We start from the raw sequence: 20,433 nt of genomic DNA on the forward strand, positions 1-20,433 counted from the left end.
AGTTACAGTTGAATAATTTTCAAATAACCCTGCTCATGGAACATAATTAATATTGACAGAAATCGAATTGTTTTTGAAAAACCTTTATTGGTATTATTGGATAACACCGGAGATTCTTAGGACCAGGGGATTTTTTACCTGTCGCTTTTTAGTTATTTTTTTTTTAAATTTGGGAAATGAGAAGCATCTTAAGTTTATCAAACACATGTCACTCACATTATGTCTGTAAAAATATGCTAATCTCATTATGCGTCTTATTGCATGATTCAGGTATAAGTTATACAGCAACACTGCTTTCCAAATTCAACATGGCGAATAGATCGAGTTACGTTGAGTTGTTTTAAAGCAGTGACCCAAACTGGTTTTATGACGCATTTGAAAGCAATAATAAAACTATTATCAAACATGATTTATAAGAGTTTTATGGATAGCTCAAGAGTTGTAAAAAACCTTTGTTCGATAGCATTGTTTATGACCACCATAAAACAATGGGCTTTAATTATTCCCACTATAAAACCATATTAAAATTCATATAAAACCCAACGGTCACAGAATTGTTACTTGGGCTAGAATCATATTCTTAACATATTATTCAACATTCTGTTCTGACCCGGTAGATTGCATAGAAGATTTTTAAAATTTGTTCATTCGAGGTTTTGCCCTTTTGATCTTATGTCCCACCTCTCTTCATCCCTTGTACTGGTTGTGAAGGACATGAATCAATAGGCCATGATTTACTGATCGCCATGCATAGGATAAGGGAGATATTTTGGACCACCAGTTCGAAGGCTCATATTTTTTACCTTCTTCTTCTTCTTATTGGCATTACATCCCCACACTGGGACAGAGCCGCCTCGCAGCTTAGTGTTCATTAAGCACTTCCACAGTTATTAACTGCGAGGTTTTCAAGCCAAGTTACCATTTTTGCATTCGTATATCATGAGGCTAACACGATGATACTTTTATGCCCAGGGAAGTCGAGACAATTTCCAATCCGAAAATTGCCTAGACCGGCACCGGTAATCGAACCCAGCCACCCTCAGCATGGTCTTGCTTTGTAGCCGGGCGTCTTACCGCACGGCTAAGGAGGGCCCCACTGAGTGCAAATTCCTCTTGGTGGTCCAAAATAAGAGCCTCCGTAAGGGTAGTCCAAAATACATCCTTTACCCTATTATGTACAAGACAAAGCTTAGAAATAAAAAAAAATACAAAACTTTATCAATAAGTTTGGATTAAAATTGTAATTCATCCGCCATTAAGCATTTCGTCCGAGGTACCCCCTGGGCCCGGCGAAAGTACCCCCAGGGGAACATGTACCCCAGGTTGAGAACCGCTGTTACAAAAGACCGATGAACCGAAGACCGACACTAGCTGGCGTGATAAGCATCTACAAGATGCCGTCCCATAACCAGCAGCAACACGATCGACTCCGCATTCATATTGTACAAATAGTAAAAAATATCACAAAATATAAATTTGAAACTTGGAAACACTGAAGACGTTTTATATAAGAAAACTACATACGTATTTGACGACTAATAATGGGGTTATGTAGTAAGCGTTAATAGAAAAAATTGTATAACTTGAAGTTTTAAAAACAACTTAACGATATTGTTTAGCGCAGCCAAAATTTTTGATAATATAAAGAACGGTTTAAGTTTAAATTTGTTTCGAAATTCCGCGGAATTCCGTTAAATTTCGTTAAAAGCTAGCTTTTTCTAGCGAAAAAATTATAATTTTACGAAACAAAACGAAATCATCAAATGCGATTTCGCCATGCTAAAATTCCGCGAAATTCCGCGGAATTTCGTTTCAAACCACCTGAAACGACATTTTTCGAAATTCCGCATATGCTTACTTTCGATTATCTACAGTAGAAATTACCGATAAGGCCGATAAACGAATCATTCACTATAATTACGGTCGTAAAATCTGTTTCAATTATTATTTTCAAAGATTGTCATTTTACGATTCATCAGTATCTGTGGGTGTTAAAACAAATGATGGAAAACTACAGATTCGAAATGTATTTGGGGTAATGGCATTTCAGGGTTATGGATTTTGGGGTAGTGTCTCAAACGGGGTAATGGTTTTCGGAAAATGGGCTTTAATATGTTAAATAGTTACAAAATTTTACAGTCCAATTTACTCCACATGATCATTTTTGAGAATAAATTATGTTGCTGAAGAGAGCTATCAGATTCCATATTATCGTGCCACATTCCATAGCTTTACAAACCATAAAGCGATAGATGTCATGTCCTTCAATCTATTTCATTTATTACGCGGTGCAGATAATACACTATTTAAACACTTAATCAAGCTAATTCAGCGAAATGCTGTCATGTAACCACTGTGCTGAAGTTGGGTTTTCATTAAAGCACCCAAATGAGAGCTATAATGGATTTTATGCAACCCATTGAAGTGGATGCCCACTGCGGGACGTCAAAATCGTCATCGATGACATGAACGCGCAGGTAGGAAGGGAGGAAATGTATAGACCGGTCATCGGACCGGATAGTCTGCACACCGTATCGAATGACAACGGCCAACGATGCATAAACTTCGCAGCCTTCCGCGGAATGGTAGTCCGAAGCACCTAACCAAGAAACGGAAAACCAAATCGACCACGTTCTAATCGACGGTAAATTCTTCTCCGACATCACGAACGTCCGCACTTACCGCAGTGCGAATATTGAATCCGACCACTACCTCGTTGCAGTATGCCTGCGCTCAAAACTTTCGACGGTATACAACACGCGTCGAAGTCGGACGCCGCGGCCTAATATTGGGCGGCTACAAGACGGTAGACTAGCCCAAGAATACGCGCAGCAGCTAGAAGTGGCACTCCCAATGGAAGAGCAGCTAGGCGCAGCGTCTCTTAAAGATGGCTGGAGAGATATTCAATCCGCCATTGGTAACACCGCAACCGCTGAACTTGGCACGGTGCCCCCGGATCAGAGAAACGACTGGTATGACGGCGAATGTGAGCAGTTAGTAGAAGAGAAGAATGCAGCATGGGCGAGATTGCTGCAACACCGCATGAGGGCGAACGAGGCACGTTATAAATAGGCGCGGAACAGACAAAACTCGATTCTCCGGAGGAAAAAGCGTCAGCAGGAAGATCGAGACCGTGAAGAGACGGAGCAACTGTACCGCGCTAATAACACACGAAAGTTCTATGAGAAGTTGAACCGTTCACGTAAGGGCCACGTGCCACAGCCTGATATGTGTAAGGACATAAACGGGAACCTTCTTACCAACGAGCATGAGGTGATCCAAAGGTGGCGGCAGCACTACGAAGAGCACCTGAATGGTGATGTGGCAGACGAAGATGGCGGTATGGTGATGGACCTGGGGGAACGCGCGCAGGACATAATTCTACCGGCTCCGGATCTCCAGAAAATCCAGGAGGAGATTGGCCGGCTGAAGAACAACAAAGCCCCTGGGCTTGACCAACATTGGCTAGAGCGCTGCACTGGGTCATTACCAACATTTGGGAGGAGGAAGTTTTGCCGCAGGAGTGGATGGAAGGTGTCGTGTGTCTACAAAAAGGGCGATAAGCTGGATTGTAGCAACTACCGCGCAATCACATTGCCTACAAGGTACTCTTCCAAATTTTATGCCGTCGACTAGCACCAATTGCAAGGGAGTTCGTGGGGCAGTACCAGGCGGTTTTTATGGGCGAACGCTCCACCACGGACCAGGTGTTCGCCATTCGCCAAGTACTGCCGAAGTGCCGCGAATACAACGTGCCCACACATCATCTATTCATCGACTTCAAAGCCGCATATGATACAGCTATGGCAGCTAATGCACGAAAACGGATCTCCGGATAAGCTGACACGGTTGATCAAAGCGACGGGTGATGTGCGTAGTTCGAGTTTCAGGGGCATTCTCGAGTCCCTTCGAAACCCGCAGAGGGTTACGGCAAGGTGATGGTCTTTCGTGTCTGCTATTCAACATCGCTTCGGAAGGGGTAATACGAAGAGCAGGGATTAACACGAGTGGTACAATTTTCAATAAGTCCGTCCAGCTATTTGGCTTTGCCGACGACATAGATATTATGGCACGTAACTTTGAGAAGATGGAGGAAGCATACATCAGACTGTAGAGGGAAGCTAAGCGGATTGGACTTGTCATCAACACGTCGAAGACGAAGTATATGATAGGAAGGGGTTCAAGAGAAGATAATGTGAGCCACCCACCTCGAGTTTGCATCGGTGGTGACGAAATCGAGGTGATAGAAGAATTTGTGTGCGTGGGCTCACTGGTATCTGCCGATAATGATACCAGCAGAGAAATTCGGAGACGCATAGTGGCTGGAAATCGTACGTACTTTGGAATCCGCAAGACGCTTCGATCGAATAGGGTTCGCCGCCGTATCAAACTGACAATCTACAAAACGCTCATTAGACCGGTAGTCCTCTACGGACACGAGACCTGGACGATGCTCGTGGATGACCAACGCGCACTCGGAGTTTTCGTACCATCTATGGTGGGGTGCAGATGGCGGACGGTACGTGGAGGAGGCGAATGAACCACGAGTTGCATCAGCTGTTGGGAGAACCATCCATCGTTCACATCGCGAAAATCGGACGACTGCGGTGGGCCCGGCACGTAGCCAGAATGTCGGACAATAACCCGGTGAAAATGGTTCTCGACAACGATCCGACGGGCACAAGAAGGCGAGGTGCACAGCGGGCAAGATGGATCGATCAGGTGGAAGATGACTTGCTGACCCTCCGTAGACTGCGTGGCTGGCGACGTGTAGCCATGGACCGAGTTGAATGGAGAAGACTCTTATATACCGCACAGGCCACTTCAGCCTTAGTCTGAATAAATAATAATAATGAAGTTGCATAATGATCATTCAAGCACCCATTGCGTTGGTATGGGTAGGCCGTTTTATCACTCAAAGACGAACTGTAAACCAGGTATTATGATCAGGAATTGCAAAAAATAAATTTTGTTTCGTTTCTTAAATTTTTGAATTAGATCTGGCCTCACCTCAATCAAACAAAACCTCATTCAAGCCAATCTCAGTGAAAGCCATTCTTTTGTATATGTACCCCTCCGGGTTCCACATTGTGTTAAATATGTAAGTGACGAGTAAAACTGGTTGAATTTAGTATAAAATGTTTTGTGATGGGGCAGAAGTCAGAGCCGCTTTTACCCTGTATTTTTTTAATTTGCCTTTTTGTAAAATTAAATTTGAACATCAGTTTGACGGCTCTCAGTGGGCTTCTTTTGAAATATGAGCATTCTTAACCTAACCCTACAGGTTCGAGAGCATTCCGATATTATCCAACCATCGAATGGCAGTGTAATAGCCATTAGCCTGGACAAATGAACACATAAATCAAAATACACCCGGCACCATCCGCCCGCTGCTGCTGGAGGAAGTAAAAGTGTGGACATCCGTAGCCAATATGATGGCCTTTCCGCAGCGGATTTGCTAATGCACCTACCGTTTTATTGCCCAGGTTCTTCACCCGGCAGCTGAGGTACGCTGACTTGCCGACCAGCGCGGTCACGTTGTGCGGCGTCGTATCGTCGAAGTACGGCTCGTCCCATTTGCTGACCGATCCGATTCCCACGCCAGTTGACTCGGGCAGAACGCCGTTGTTGGCCAGTGGCTGCGGTGCCAACGCGGCCGGCGACTGCTGGTTGCCTCCGGACGAGGCCGCTGCTGCCACGTACGCACTCATCTGATGGGACGCACTGCCGGCCTCCAGGGGCAGTGATTTATGGCCATCGATCGGGTGGTTCTGCTGGATGCCACAACTGGTGATATCTGTAATTGGAACGCAGATGGAAGAGAAAATTGATTTTAGAGGATTTTTGGTTAGCTTGTGTGGTTTGAGGCGGTATGTTGGGGATGGATGTTTTTGAATCATCTGTACAGTTAGAAAATATAGGTTATTTGTCCATTTCAGTAAAATGCTTGCCGGCTCTCTAATGTTTTTCAAACCGAATTATGTTTTGCTTTCGTAATTAGTACAGAATGGAAATACGCTATTAATTGCCATCAGTTTTGCTAACACTTACAAACACAAAATTATATTTTCATTTGAAAGAAACATTAATGCATACATTTCCATAAAACCGTTTCAAGATCCGCTAGCTTGCTACATTTGACAGAAACACTCTTCTGCCACGTCCCACTTTTCTCGGACAAATCCGAGCTGTACAATCCAGTGTAGAACACCCATCATTACAAGTAAATGCACACAGCTCCGCGTCAGCCAGCCACTCCCCATCAAGGCGAAGGATTAACTCCAGAGCCATAAAAAGCATCGAGATCGCCGAGATAAGCAATGCACTGTCCTTTCAAATTATGCTGATTATTTATGTCACTGTCGCCCGTTGGTGCTCGCCATCGTCACTTCGGTGGGACACTCTTTCGTCGAAGAACCACCTTCTTGCAATTTGTCGCCATCGTAGAATGAGACGAACGCCCGTCTTCCTTCCGTCGTAGTACTGCTCCAAGCTCGCAAATTGCATTTATACACTGAAAAAGCTTCAGCAGCGTCCTTTCCTCGTACTCACTAACCCATCCCTTGAAGAAGACGGCAACGATGGCAATGACGACGACGACGACGACCGGATGCTTTTTCGCTTGTATTACACTAATTTAAGTGCATGTAAAACTTCAGCATTCATTATTTCCGCGCGTTCATGGCATTCTCGCCATTAAACGGTGCTTCCTCTTCGATGGACGGAGAGTGTGATTTAGCAAGCGAAAGTTTCAGACAATGCTGACTAAGTTTTGCCGAACCGAATTGATGAATTTGGACTTGAACAGCGTAGTTTGGCACACTTTCAGTCAGTGGCATATTCTGTGTTGCTACAAATAAATTGTGGGAACTGTGAAACTCGCCAAAAATTAAAAAAAAAAACAACTCCCTGTTATTATTTTGAAATACCAAATACAATCTTGAATTGCTGATATCTGATGATGATTATGATGAAAGAAGAATTGTGGATCATATGTAGAAGTCCCTTTGGAGAACTTGACAACTGCAATAATTGTATAAGACCAGACCGTAGTTCCCTGTATAATGCTTTGGAGAATTTGAAAAGAAGAATCTACACTTGTATTGGAGTAATTCATCACGCATTAAATTTAGGTTCGAATGCATCCTGTTGCACTATATTTTAATTATAACACTATTAAAAATTAAGAATTTTTGGTGTAGTCCATCAAAATTATTTGCAGAAATTAATATCATGAGGACTTGAATCATCCCATTTCTATTTTTTTAAGTTCTCTAAATTTTAGTTGAACTTTGTGATTTATTCAAAGAAATTGAAGTGCGATGATGCGGAAATAAGTATGTTATCTCTCTTTCCCTGCAACATAAGCAAATCAGGCTCTCCATGACGTTGTTCAATATATGAATATTCCCTCATAATGTAGTTCACGGAAGACTTCTTCAATTCTCTTGTCTGTCAACACTATCTGCACAGTTTTCTGTATTTTTTTTTCCTCAGAAAATCCATCACCGGAACACAGTTGAAGCAAATAAAGAAAATTGAATCCACATCGTTTGCTCGGTTAACAAACACAGAAAGGCTCTGGTAGGGGGAGGTGGATCACCCCTCACTACCATCCACCGATCAACCACATGTGCACATTGCATCCCGTGTTGTTCCTTTTCCATCCCGGCTACCAAATGTGCCATTCCAGTCAGGTCTCGAAAGTAAATTGATTGAATAGAGTCAGCAACGAGCCCAAATTTGCATAAATTCAAATTGTGGGACTCTGTGTGTGTCAACGCAGAGTCGGTCATGTCGGGCTGCGGTGGGAGTAACTTCAAATGGGGCAAAAGCTTTCGGGGTTTTCGGTTCCTGCTGTACGATACACACGTATTCCATATGGATATACGGTCGTGTTTTGTAGTTGGTTTGGAACGTGCAATCAGACTAAAAGAAATCAAAAAGATTATTCCGAGATAAATATGCCACCGGCATTCAGATGTTACGGTTCATCTCGTAACCTAGAGGTCTTTTGTATGATTTTTACCCATGTTTTTCAGATGAGTGGCTCTGTTGATTGGATTGATATCGAAATAAATGGCTCATTGTGTACCCGCTTGACGAAACCATTTTCACTGTGATATACGCAAATAATCATTCAAGCACCTTTTGAGTACCAGTTTTTCGTTTTTTGTCGTTGTTTTATTGTTATTGCTCTGGAAAAGTGTTTGAATGTTTTGGACATTGGTGTTTTTCAAGCGTTTCTTCGCGGGCAGGGGATCAACATTCAAGCGTACTTAACCATTTTAGAGCGTAAGCGCAAATTGGCAAAAACCTGTAAGTTGCAAGTCTTGACATTCCAGGAAATTGGATGCTATTTCTTTCGACTTAAATAAAAACTCCCCCTAAAAAATTATAAATTTTCCATAAAAAAAACAAAGAAACTGCTGATGAAGAAATCAGGTTAGAAGCAATAAATAAGTTAAAAAAACATTGTTTTATCCACCTAACACAGTTGGTGCCTTTCTCGTCCATTATAAAACAGTAGTTTGTGCAACTAGTTGCAAAAAGATGATTTTTTCAGCACGAGTTGTACGTTTATCCAACGAGGCTTGCCGAGTTGGATAAATACTACGAGTGCTGAAAAAATCGAGTTTTTCAACGAGTTGCACACGCTATTTTTTGCAATGACGAAAAATGGGCTTAAATATGATAAATCTGTACCACAATGGTACAATTTTATTTACTTAACATGACCAATCTTACCAAAAAATCATGTTGCTGCAGAAAACAAACAGATTCCATATTATCGTGCCCCAGTGGCGTAGCCAGAAAATTGGTCTGGGGGGGGTTTTCTGAACATTTTTTTTTCGGAAAAAAAAATTTCTTCTAAAAATTTTGTCTCTGGGGGGGGTTTTATGCCCAAAACCACCCCCCTGGCTACGCCACTGTCGTGCCCCATTGTGTGTTCGACAGACCATAAAGCGATTGATAAACCTGCCTTTGGAAAATTAGATGTCATGCCCATAACATTATTTCATTTATTACGTAACACAAAGAATACACTATTTGAACACTCACCCATGCCAATTTAGCTGAATGTGGTCATGTAACTATTGTTTTAATGCTGGTTTTCCATTATAGCACCATCATGAGTGCTATAATGGATTTTATGCAACCCATTTGAGTTGCATAATGTTCATTAAAGCACCCATGTCATTGGTATGGAAAAGTAGGCCGTTTTATCACTCAAACGCCAACTGTAAACCAGGTATTATGATCAGGAATTGCAAAAATAGTATTTTGGCCATTACTTCTGAGCCCATAGTTAGATCTAGCCAAGATGAATACACCACTAGGTGTTCCAATCTGCCAAAATCGCCATCTTGGATTTTAGTATGGGAGAGCCAGCCGGTTTGTTTATGTTTTGCACCGAAAATGAACTTTTCACCCCCGCCTTCTTCTCGCCCATTAAATTGACAGATTGAAACACCTAGCTGTGTATTCATCTTGGATCTAGCCAATTTTCAATAGGAAACAATGGGAGAGTATTCTGCGTCGTTGCTAGCAAATCGGTTAAGGACAAGTGCCTGAAAAATGAGTGACATGTTCTTGTTAAATATCTTGGCTGTCCACTATGTCCAAGGGCTTGACGACCCCTCCCCACGGCCTCTGCGAGTTCGGGAGCCCACCTACACAGCAAATAATTTTGAAAATTCAACTACGTGTAAAACTACAGCTTATGTCATCAAACGAATTAACATTCGAACATTCAATTATTTGACTGAATTTTACAAGCAACCTCAGTACAAATTTATTTTCATGCTCCAAAAATGTGCATGAAAATACATTTAAAATCACAATATATTTTTATCTGTGTAGGACATGGTGGGGTTTGACAGTGGGCTCCGTTAAACCTCTATAAAAAGATGCATGTGTCCGTAAGCAGGCTTTATCACAGCGACCGTGCGCCGTTCAAAGCACACAAGCACAGCAGTAGTGCCAACATCAGGATTGATACCAGTAAGACGAGTGACATCTTTTTGAAATGGCAAGCAGGGGTGGCATTGTGCATCTCGAATCGAATCACTCGATTCGTACGTTTTTGCATTCGTTTCGAAAAAATTGCGGCATTATGTATTTCGTTCGACTTCATTCAGTCGCAGTACAAGATTTCGAATGGTGCTGTACTAGCTCAATCGAGTATGTTCTGTCAAACGAAATGTAAACAGAGAGAATAAGAGATAGCTGTCTCCGTGTTTAGTATGCCGCCCGCTGGAGAGACAACCTTCAGCGCATGGCGAATGTGAGTAAATAGAGAGAATAAGAGTAATTTCATCTGCGTGTAGCATGTTGCCTGTTGGAAAGGCATCCTTCAGGGCATGAATTGGCAGTTAATTTATAAACAAGCAAATTGTGCTCAATGACTATAAAAAGAAATATTATTTATGGAGCAGTTGCAACCGATTAAAACATTATGCCGATACGATATGTTTTGTAAATTGAAATATTGTTACCACACAAATTATAAATTTTATGTTTATTCGAGTTTATGCCACAGATCCAATTTTGAGCTAAATAATTTAAAGCTAAAGAAGGATTCGAAAATAAATTACTTTGATGTTTCCATGTGTTTTAGTTAAACGCACTTAAGTTATCTCTCACGCGTTTTTTTTTTTATTTAACTCAACTATTTTACATACACACGAATATGCACGTTTTTACGCAGATTTTCCCTATCGATTTTTCATGCGTTTATTGAAATCGGCATGAAATACGCGAAAACCGCAAAAAAAAGATTTTAGTTGTAGTTGTTTTTACGCGGATTTCGGGATAATTAGAGATTGCATATTGTCTGGAAACTGTTAAAGTAGGTATACTAATGACATTCTTTCCTTCAAGATACAATAATAAAACATTTGTTCTTTTCCCGTAGAGAAATAATAACAAATATAATTAAAAACTTTCAGCAAGAAATGACTCTCGAACAACATTCGAAAGATATAAAGGTGACGAGTGTTTTTCATTCGACTTGAGTCGTTTTCCAGTGTGCTATCGAGTATCCATAATGCCAAAACATCTCGTTATTCTTGTACCTCCTCGAGCATACTCGAACGATGAGTCGTTTTCGAGATCGAATCGAAAGCTGTAATGCCAAACATGTTCGACTCGATAGAATTACGTTCGAATCGAGATGCGCAATGCCACCCCAGGCTAATAGTTCGACTGCCTCCGTCCCGATAAACAACCTAGCAGGCCTCCGGTAACGCTCAAAATTTGCCACCAATACCGATGGAAATTTGGTCAGATAATTCAAATTACATTTAACTTACTAAGTTACTTGAGGGTCATGTGCACACCAAATGATGCAAAGCACCGACTTGGAAGATCAGCATCCTGGACGATGCCCAGCTATCACCCTTATATGTGCCAATTTCGTTCGACTTCTTTTATTTAAGTATGGAGGGTACTGGCCTCTAGTAACAAGGACGATGGAGCTCGGTGTTTGAGAGCCTATTGTGGCTACCAGCATCGTTGATGAATACCTGCAGCCGCTGACGGTTCCCTGATGCACACCATGTTTCACTAGCGTATAGTAGCACAGATTTCACACATTACTTAAACTTACAAAGCAGCCCTTGCCCTCCTTATCCGTGCGCCTATGTCGATCTTGGATCCGCCGTCTGACGGAATTTAGCTCCCAAGAAGCTTTCAACATTTTTCACTAGTTTTCCGGCCACTATAAAGTTGGAAGCGGTCTTCGTGTTCGCATTCAACGATTTGGTTTTGTTAACGTTAACGACTAATTGATGGGATCACTTTGCATGAAACCTTAAAGACATGCATCATACAGCAGCATGATGCCTCGCCAGTTGCCACATACAGTCGGTCTCACTTCCGGGGGCCTTCACTGAGAAACCATGCATCCGGTCGCACGGGAAACTTGTTATGTCCCAGTTATTGCGGAGTAGACGATGCAACAGTCGAGCGAATGTCATGGAATCGGCGTCTCGCCCCTGCGACTTTGTTCGATTTCATGCATTGTATGGTTGTTTGGATCGCTAGCAGTGCTAACGCGTGGTATACGCCGGATCATAGGCAGATCATGCCAAGGTGGTGGTGGCCCGGGTGACACTTGGAAAAGTAGTTCGAATAATTTGAACCTCCTTTTCAGCAGGCCAATTGAGTCGGTCAATAGCTGACCAATCTTTCACAGGAATCGTTGCTTTCATCTTCGCCCCGGTTGATGTGGCTTTTTCATCTTCGTTGGCAAGAGATTCCGCCCACTCTCGCTTGTCCCGTCGACATGAGTGCTTTACTTTATTTTCCAGTCAGTCTCTATTGATTTTTATCAAAAGTTTTGTTCGTCCTATCGCTGTTTTGGCTTCTCTTCATTACTCAATCTTTCTTCAAGTCTCATCGGTGATGCATAGTTTTCTCTGGGTGATGTGAAAAAGTTTGGTAGCAAGCCTCGATAAAATCTACTGTATTGTCGTGTCCATATTTTCAATTGAAATCAATAAGTTCGATTGTGAATATTAAACCATGTTTTTGTCGAAATGCATAATAGTTGGAATTGAAAAATTACCGTATGAGTAAGTTTAAGTTGACATGATTTAATTTTTTTTATGTCTCTACTAATAGAGTGGTATTGCTTTTCACATTCCAGTTTGAATGTATCTTTTTTTTGTTGTTAGATGTTTGCGAGCGATTTAGTTTTATGCACTGATTATGAGAGAAGAGGGAGGATGTATGGTATGAATCAGTCTATAACATGGATCGGTCTATGAAAGCTCTTGTACACCCTGTGCATGTAAGGAATAGCCATTACTACTGGCAGTTGTAAGGAGGATTCCAAAGTGCAAGGACATCGAGCTGTGTTGGGTGATTCTCTGTTGGAGTCAAAGCTACATACCCACGAGCCGCGGGTGGAACATGGACCAACAACAGCCGAAGATTCTTATCGCAAAGAGGTGGGCAGCAGAGCTCCACGAGTTCGCCGATAAGAAACACAACGTGCACAAGGACATCAAGGAGCTGGTGCTAAAGATCCGGAAATTCCTCAGGTCAGTAATGACAGATTGGAATAATCTGACGCAGAGAGCAGCAAAAGGCCGAGAGCGAGATGACTACAGCCAAAAATGCCCTTTTATCAGCGGCGCCTGGATAAATATCTGAATTGGTCCCAGGAGGACTTGGCAATAACGGAGAAAAGAAGCTGAGACGGCCGGACACACCGGCCGACACCCTGTGCCTAAGAGAAACAGATCCTCGCCAGGAGACGAGCGACCAGGAGGCTTCAAAACAAAGGGAGACTCTACGCAAACAAATAGTTGCCGCACAGCCGCAGCAAAATAGACGAGTGGCAAAAAATCACCAAAAGAAGCGGGTTAAGAAGCGTGAAACACTGTTGGTGAAGACTAGCGAGGAAGGGTATTTAGAGGTCCTGCGAACAATAAGGACAGCTCCGGAACTGAAGGACTTGGGCGCAGATGTACAGAGAATCAGGCGCACACGGGCGGGTGACATGATCTTTAAACTGAAAAAGGACTCCAAGAATAAGAGCTCATCATATAAGGAGCTAACGGAGAAGATGGTGGGCGATAAGGCACAGGTGAGAGCTATGACGCCTGAAGCGTGCCTCCAATGTGTGGACCTGGACGAGATTACTACGGCAGACGAGGTAACTACCGCAATGAAGAAGCAACTCGAGTTCGCTGCTATAAAACATCCGGCAGATGCTGCTGACAAAGCACTGCGAATCGGCAGAATAAAAGTCGGTTGGTCGGTGTGTTCGTTGAGCCTCTCTCAGCAACCAGAGGTGTGCTTCAGGTGCCAAGAGTTTGGTCATCTGGCACGGAACTGCAAGGGCCCTGATAGGTCAAAACTTTGTAGAAGATGCGGAGAAGTTGCAAGAAGCCACCGAAATGCCAGATCTGTAGAAGCGATGGACGCAGAGACCATGTTACTGGTGGTCAAGAATGTCCAGCGTTCAAACAGGCGATGCCAAATAAATTACAGTGGAGGTAATACAAATTAACCTCAGCCACTGTGATACTGCGCAGCACCTGAAGTGGTAATCCGCGAAGGACTCAAAATGCGACGTTGCAATCATCTCTGATCCATACCGGATCCCACCAGGAAAGGAGCAGTATGCTGCAGGAACCGCCGCTATATATACGGTAGGAAGATACCCTTACAAAGAAATTGTGTATCGTGCAGCTGAAAACTTCGTGATCGCCAAAGTTAACGAAATCAATATATGTGGCTGCTACGCACGTTGAACGATTGATCAGTTCAACTGGATGCTGGATAAGGTAGCAGCGGAGCTTATGGACAGTAGACCAGTCGTCATTGCTGGAGACTTCAACGCCTGGGCAGAAGAGTGGGGCAGCCGTTGCACTAACCCTAGAGATTGGAGTCTACTAGAAGCACTTGCCAGGCTCAATGTAGACTTGATTAATGAAGGTTCGAGTATATATCGGAGGTACGGCAGATAGTCCATCATCGATGTTACCTTCTGCACTTCCGCCTTAATAAGGAACACGAACTGGAGAGTCTGCGAGGACTATACGCATAGCGACCATCAAGCGGTCCTATATTGTGTCGCACAGTGGTGCGTTTGCCTAAAATCGTGAACTTTTAGGGTGTTATTTTTTAGCATCGGTGTCTTCGGGAATAAATTTTAGAAAAATATGGCGCATCTAATGACGAAAAGTTGTAGTTCCAATTTTTGCCACAGGTGGCGCTGTAAAATGTAACTTCTTTAATAAACGATTTTTAAATATGGTGTCTTTGGCAAAGTTGTAGTGTAATTTATTATGAATTTTATTGCTAAAGACACCGAGTGTCCATCTATCATCGTTTTTGAAATACGGGCATTTTTTATGGACAGACCCTAAAAAAAACAGAATTTGAAAATATTTTCGAAACTAACAGTTTCAGGTCAATACATTGTTCTACATATAATCAAATTAGAACTCTGCAAGAAGATACCAGGGATGGTTTTTTGCAAACATGACTTGTTATCGGCGATTTAAGGTCGAAAATAGTGATATTTGAAGACTTCATATGCAACAGAGGGGCAAATTGGGGCAAGGAAATCCCCACAGGATATTCCATTTCGAGAAAGGTACAGCCACGGTATGCACGTGGGCAAATCTATTGGTGGAATGAAACGCATCGCAGCTGTTTTCGAGCAAGGAAGAGGATGCAGATGAGCCCACAACGATGTAGAGAGAAGAGAAGAGCGCAGACCAGTGTTTAGGGTGGCTAAAGCCGCTCTCAAAAACGAAATCAGGCTCTGTAAGGCAGCTTGAATGAAAGAGCTCTGCCACAACGCGGATGCAAACCCATGGGGGGATGCATAAAAGGTCGCTATTGCTAAGATTAAAGGCCCAGCGATACCGCTAGAGAGGAGCCCAGAAAAACTCAAAACAATTATTGAGGGACTGTTTCCGCATCACGAAGCACCAGTTTCGACGTATGGTAAAGCCAACACCAGTAGAAATGAAGCCCGTGTCACTAACCATAAACTGGTTACGGCAGCAGAAAGCATAAACACTAATAAGGCTCCGGGACTAGATGGTAACCCCAATCTGGTCTTGAACAGCGCAAAAATTATCGCACCACATTGCAGAAATGCATAGACGAAGGAAACTTCCCCGATAGCTGGAAGCGGCAAAAGTTAGTACTGTTAGCCTGGTACGAAGCCTGGTTATCCACCCGGAGATCCATCGGCCTATTTCCCTGCAAGACACGGTCGGAAAACTCCTTGAGAGGGTCTTTCTTAACAGGCTGAACAAGAAGCAAAAGATGAGAGGAAAACGCTACAACGCTGCGGTAACCTTAGACGTGAAAAATGCGTTCAACAGTGCCAGCTAGGAAGCAATAGCCAGCTCCCTACACAGGATGAGGGTTCCAGGGTACCTGTGCAGAATTCTGAAGAGTTACTTCGAGAATAGGACGTTGGTCTACAAAACACATGAAGGCCTGAAGAGAATAGGCATGACAGCGGGTGTTCCCCAAAGCTCCATTCTGAGGCCGACGTTGTGGAACGCGATGTGCGATGGGCTATTGCAGCTAACCAAGAGGTGTGAAGATCGTTGGTTTTGCGGACGACGTGGCTCTCATGGTATTCGGAGAAATAATAGAATAATCGAAAGAAATAATCGAAAACTGGATGTGCGGAAAAAGCTGGCATTGGCCCATGACAAAACTGAAGTGAAGATGATCAGCAACCGAAAGGCAGTACAGAATAGTACGATTACTGCCGGAGAAGTCATCATCGCCTCGAAGCGAGAGGTAATGCACCTTGCGATAATGATCGTCGACCGGCTCAATTTCAATAGCCACGTCGATTATGCTTGCGAGAAGGCAACTAAAGCGATCACAGCATTGACCAGAATCATGTCATACAGTTCTGTGATTAGCAGCAGTAAGAGAAGACTCCTGGCCAGCGTATCTACGTCAATTTTCAGACACGGAGTTCCTGTCTGGATGGCTAGTGTAATCACGAGGAACAATCTGACTGGGCTCAATAGCACCTATAGGCTGATGGCCATGAGAGTGGCAAGTGCATGCCGTACCATATTGATAGATGCAATTTGTGCCATAGTAGGAATGAGTGCTGCAGACTGCGAGGAATGGTTGGTGCTCGCATGATTGCGAGAGCCGATTCGATGAGGAAGTGGCAGCTGGCTTGGGACAGTAGTTCGAAAGAAAGGTGGACATATCGGCTCATTCCGAACCTGTCGCTGTGGGGGGACAGAAAACACGGGGAAGTGAACTTCTTCCTGACACAATTCCTGTCGGGCCATGGATGTTTCCGGAAGTATCTGCACAGATTCGGACACGCAGAGTCCCCCCTTTGCAAGGCCTGTCCGAACTGCGAGGAGACACCGGAGCACGTGTTTTTCGACTGTCCTCGATTCAGGACAGAGCGAAGTGTGCCCCGAGAACATCGTGCAAGAAATGTGCAAGAATGAGAATACGTGGAACGAAATAGGAGCGGTAACGCAGATCTTGAAATCGCTGCAGCGAAAATGGCGTGAAGACTAGAGGATATCTGGAAGCGATCATAATAGCACGGTCGCTTACGGGACTAAGCTTCCGTCGTCGGGGAAAATTTTCAAATCAACTGAAACATATTCTAAATATTTGAGCTTTTTTTGAGTTTAGCAGTGCCTAAGTCTGTAAGCAACACGCAGGGGGTTGTTCAATAATTACGTAAACGCATAGGGGGGAGGGAGGTTCTGTCATTTTCTTACTCTTCATATAAACAAAAAATAATTTGTATGGGAAAAATCTTACGAAAAACCAAGAAAAAATGCTTACGTAATTAGTGAACGACCCAAAGACAAATGGCGAACTCGTTCTGAAAAAGGATAATCAAATTATTCTTTTCGGTTCCGTGTGACCTTTGATAGATTATTAGATTTCATTTAAGAATGAAAGCGAAACTCAATCGGGAAATCGAAAATAACACAAGGATCTAGGATTACGTTCGAAAAAACCATATGTGAACCTGCTTAAAATTTCATGAAAATAGTCCGACATTTCGTCGGTATTGTAGAATCGGTAACGATTCGTTACGAACGTACGTCACGCTTATGTATAGTTTAAATAAATGAAAGTTCGTGTAAGGGTATGCGATAACACACTTTTTCCTAACGAAACGAAACGAAACGAAATTTAAAACGTCTATGTTGATTCGAAACGTAACAAAACGAAATATAAATTTAATTTCGAGACTTCGAAACGATTCGAAATGAAGGTTCATTTAATTCGAAATTTTACGAAACGAAACGAAATTAATTTTTTTTCCGCGAATTTTTATTAAATTGGTTTTACATTATGTACGGAATTTGGATTTCACTTTTCATAAAGCTTGAGTTATTTAATATTGGGACACAAAAAAAAAACTAATTTATTTCGGAGCCATACCATTGAAATAAAAATGTTGGGTAATGAAAATGAAGGTTATTTATTGACCTTTAAAGGAAAAATAGCGAAAAAATTATTCCGATTTCGTTTTTATGAAATCTCGAACTTTTCTTCGAACACCACTCATCATTTTTTGGACACTCTGTTGGATTACCTGAGCAGCCGTTTTTTTCCACCATCTCTTCATTTCTGTTGCATCCTCAGACACCTTTACACTCTCCTTCAACTTCTGCTTGAAAATTGCCTAATGAGAGACGAATACCCTCTGTTGAGTAAAGTCTCGTTAAAAAGAAAAAAAATTGTCTTATATTTCTTATTGGGCGACACCAAGGGCAGTTGGGTGGATTGCCGTCCTTTTCGAAGAAATTCACCCCGTTATCTCGATACCACTGTAGCACTTCTCTGCTGTAATGTCAGCTTGCCAAATCATGCCAAAACTTTACAGGTCCTTTGTGGGCTTTAATGTACGGAAGAATACGATGTTTTAGACACTTCTGCTTGGGAATTCATAGTCTTGTTTGTCACGAAAAATTGTCACGAAATTTGTCCGTAGCAGCAAATACCTTGCCAGATTATTAGTTTCTTGCGAACTTATCGGCAAAAACTTGCTCGGGACATCACCTCGTCTAGTAGCTTTATTACGATTTTGCGATTTTTTAACCTGGCTTCCATTGCGTATAACTTCCTTCAAACAAAATGAATCGCGTCGAAATTTTCAGTACTGAAAGAGGAGACATTTCACAACAAACTGCTGTCAAAACATTCAAATTCCAACCACTAGGAGCACTACAATAAAATAAACAGTGCGTCCCAATATTAAATGACTCAAGCTTTAGTCAAATAATTGTTTTGCGACCAATAGTGTTATTATAACAGAAGAAGCAGTTTGTGATAAATCGCTGCGTTCCCGTTTATATACAATTGGCGATAAAGGAATCACCCAGCATTTGTGTCGATTTAAAAGGCATACATCGTGAAGCGTGTGCTCCAGAAACTAATCAATCAGTTCAGTTAAATATTAGTAAGTATTTAAAAATATAGAAATTGTGTGATTTTTCGTTTCAAATTTCGTTAAAAACCTTATTTCACTTAAGAATTATGTGATTATACAGAAGCATACTTCATATTCACTTATCAGCGTGGTTTTATGGTATTGAGCTAACTTGAAATTAGAAAACGAATGTATAGATTTTATTGTTTGTACAATGGGATACGCGGCGTGAATTGATACATTTGCTCACTAAAAGAATCCTGTGAACCTTTCTAAAATGCACAAAGATATGTATTTCAGATTATATTTCACAAATGTGGCCGCAAAGTTTTTAAGGCAGCAATTTACCAGATTTTCCTTTCTCATACAAAAAGTTGTATCAAAAAGCTATTATTCCTTCCAATTTCAAACTTTTTATAAAAGGCTCGGTCCATAGTCTTATAAACACGATTCTTTTTTAACACGATTTTTTTCGCTCGTTTGACTTTAATTTGTCATCAAAATCTTTGCAACATGTTTCAAAAAATCCTAAATAACTAACAGAAAAAACACATGATAATTAATATGCGTTAAACATTCAGGATAGGTGCAAAATTGAGAAAGTGTAAATCATGTAAAAAGAATCCAGTGTATACAATCAACTCGACGAACTGAGCTATTGTCTGTTTGTCCTTGTATATGTGTTTCTACATATGAGACATGCAAAAATTGTTGCCAAATTTTCATCATCAATCGACTTCAATTCGATGCAAGAAACAGCTGTTATGGTCAGTATGAGCTGAAAGCAATCATGAGTAAAGAACTTTCAGCAATTCTAATGATCTTCCAACACGCTCTGGATTTTTTGCAAATTTAATGCTTGAAATGCCCACGAATCTGCAATGTTCCGTACATATTGTGCAAATAGTCAAAGAAGAGCTTAGCTTAGCTTGATTAACCGTATACATCGTAGATGCTAATCATTTTTTTTTGAGCCATCATTTTATTTTGTATAAGGTCAATCAGATATAAATTTTCTTCAAAGTGCAAAACTTAATCGTTTTGCGACGGCAGAAAGCTACTCTTCGGTGGCAGAATCACAAGCGCTCGATGAAAATTTGTTTGAATGGATGGAATTACTCACAGCAACCAAGCTACCACGCCAAACGCCGATACCACCAAAACAGACCATTTTTGCAATCAATTCTGAGAAGAACATTTTTTTTTTCTTTATTAGCGAGACTTTTAGGCCTGGGAGTTGAGAAGAACTAATTTTCTTTTCCCAATGCGCCTTTCCAATACCTAACTGTATCCAAATGTTTTTTGGAATCTTGCGTTTAAATAGTCCGACAGCCACTCGATGAGTTTTTGCTAAACCTCCACCATTTGAAATAAATTTTCAACATTGCCACTGGTGCTAGTTTCCACTGAGATGGCGTCTGCATCGATTTTATACAAAAGCCACCATTTTATGCAAATGAAAGTTGATCCGACTATCCGAAATGAACTTTCATCAAAGTGCAAAATTCAATCGT

At 41.9% G+C, this 20,433-nt stretch overlaps 1 protein-coding gene across 3 annotated transcripts in view; it reads right to left on the reverse strand.

Moving 5' to 3' along the window:
- Positions 1 to 20,433, reverse strand: part of LOC134224575 (kin of IRRE-like protein 1) — a 763,295-nt gene that overhangs the window by 154,414 nt on the left and 588,448 nt on the right. For all 3 annotated transcript variants that reach the window (XM_062703984.1, XM_062703983.1, XM_062703986.1), the window contains exon 3: positions 5,472 to 5,797. In XM_062703984.1, the coding sequence (XP_062559968.1) occupies positions 5,472 to 5,797 (326 nt within the window). The remainder of the gene's footprint in view (positions 1 to 5,471; positions 5,798 to 20,433) is intronic.

The sequence above is a fragment of the Armigeres subalbatus genome, chromosome 3 (assembly GCF_024139115.2).
Source record: "Armigeres subalbatus isolate Guangzhou_Male chromosome 3, GZ_Asu_2, whole genome shotgun sequence".
NCBI classification, from domain to species: Eukaryota; Metazoa; Arthropoda; class Insecta; order Diptera; family Culicidae; genus Armigeres; species Armigeres subalbatus.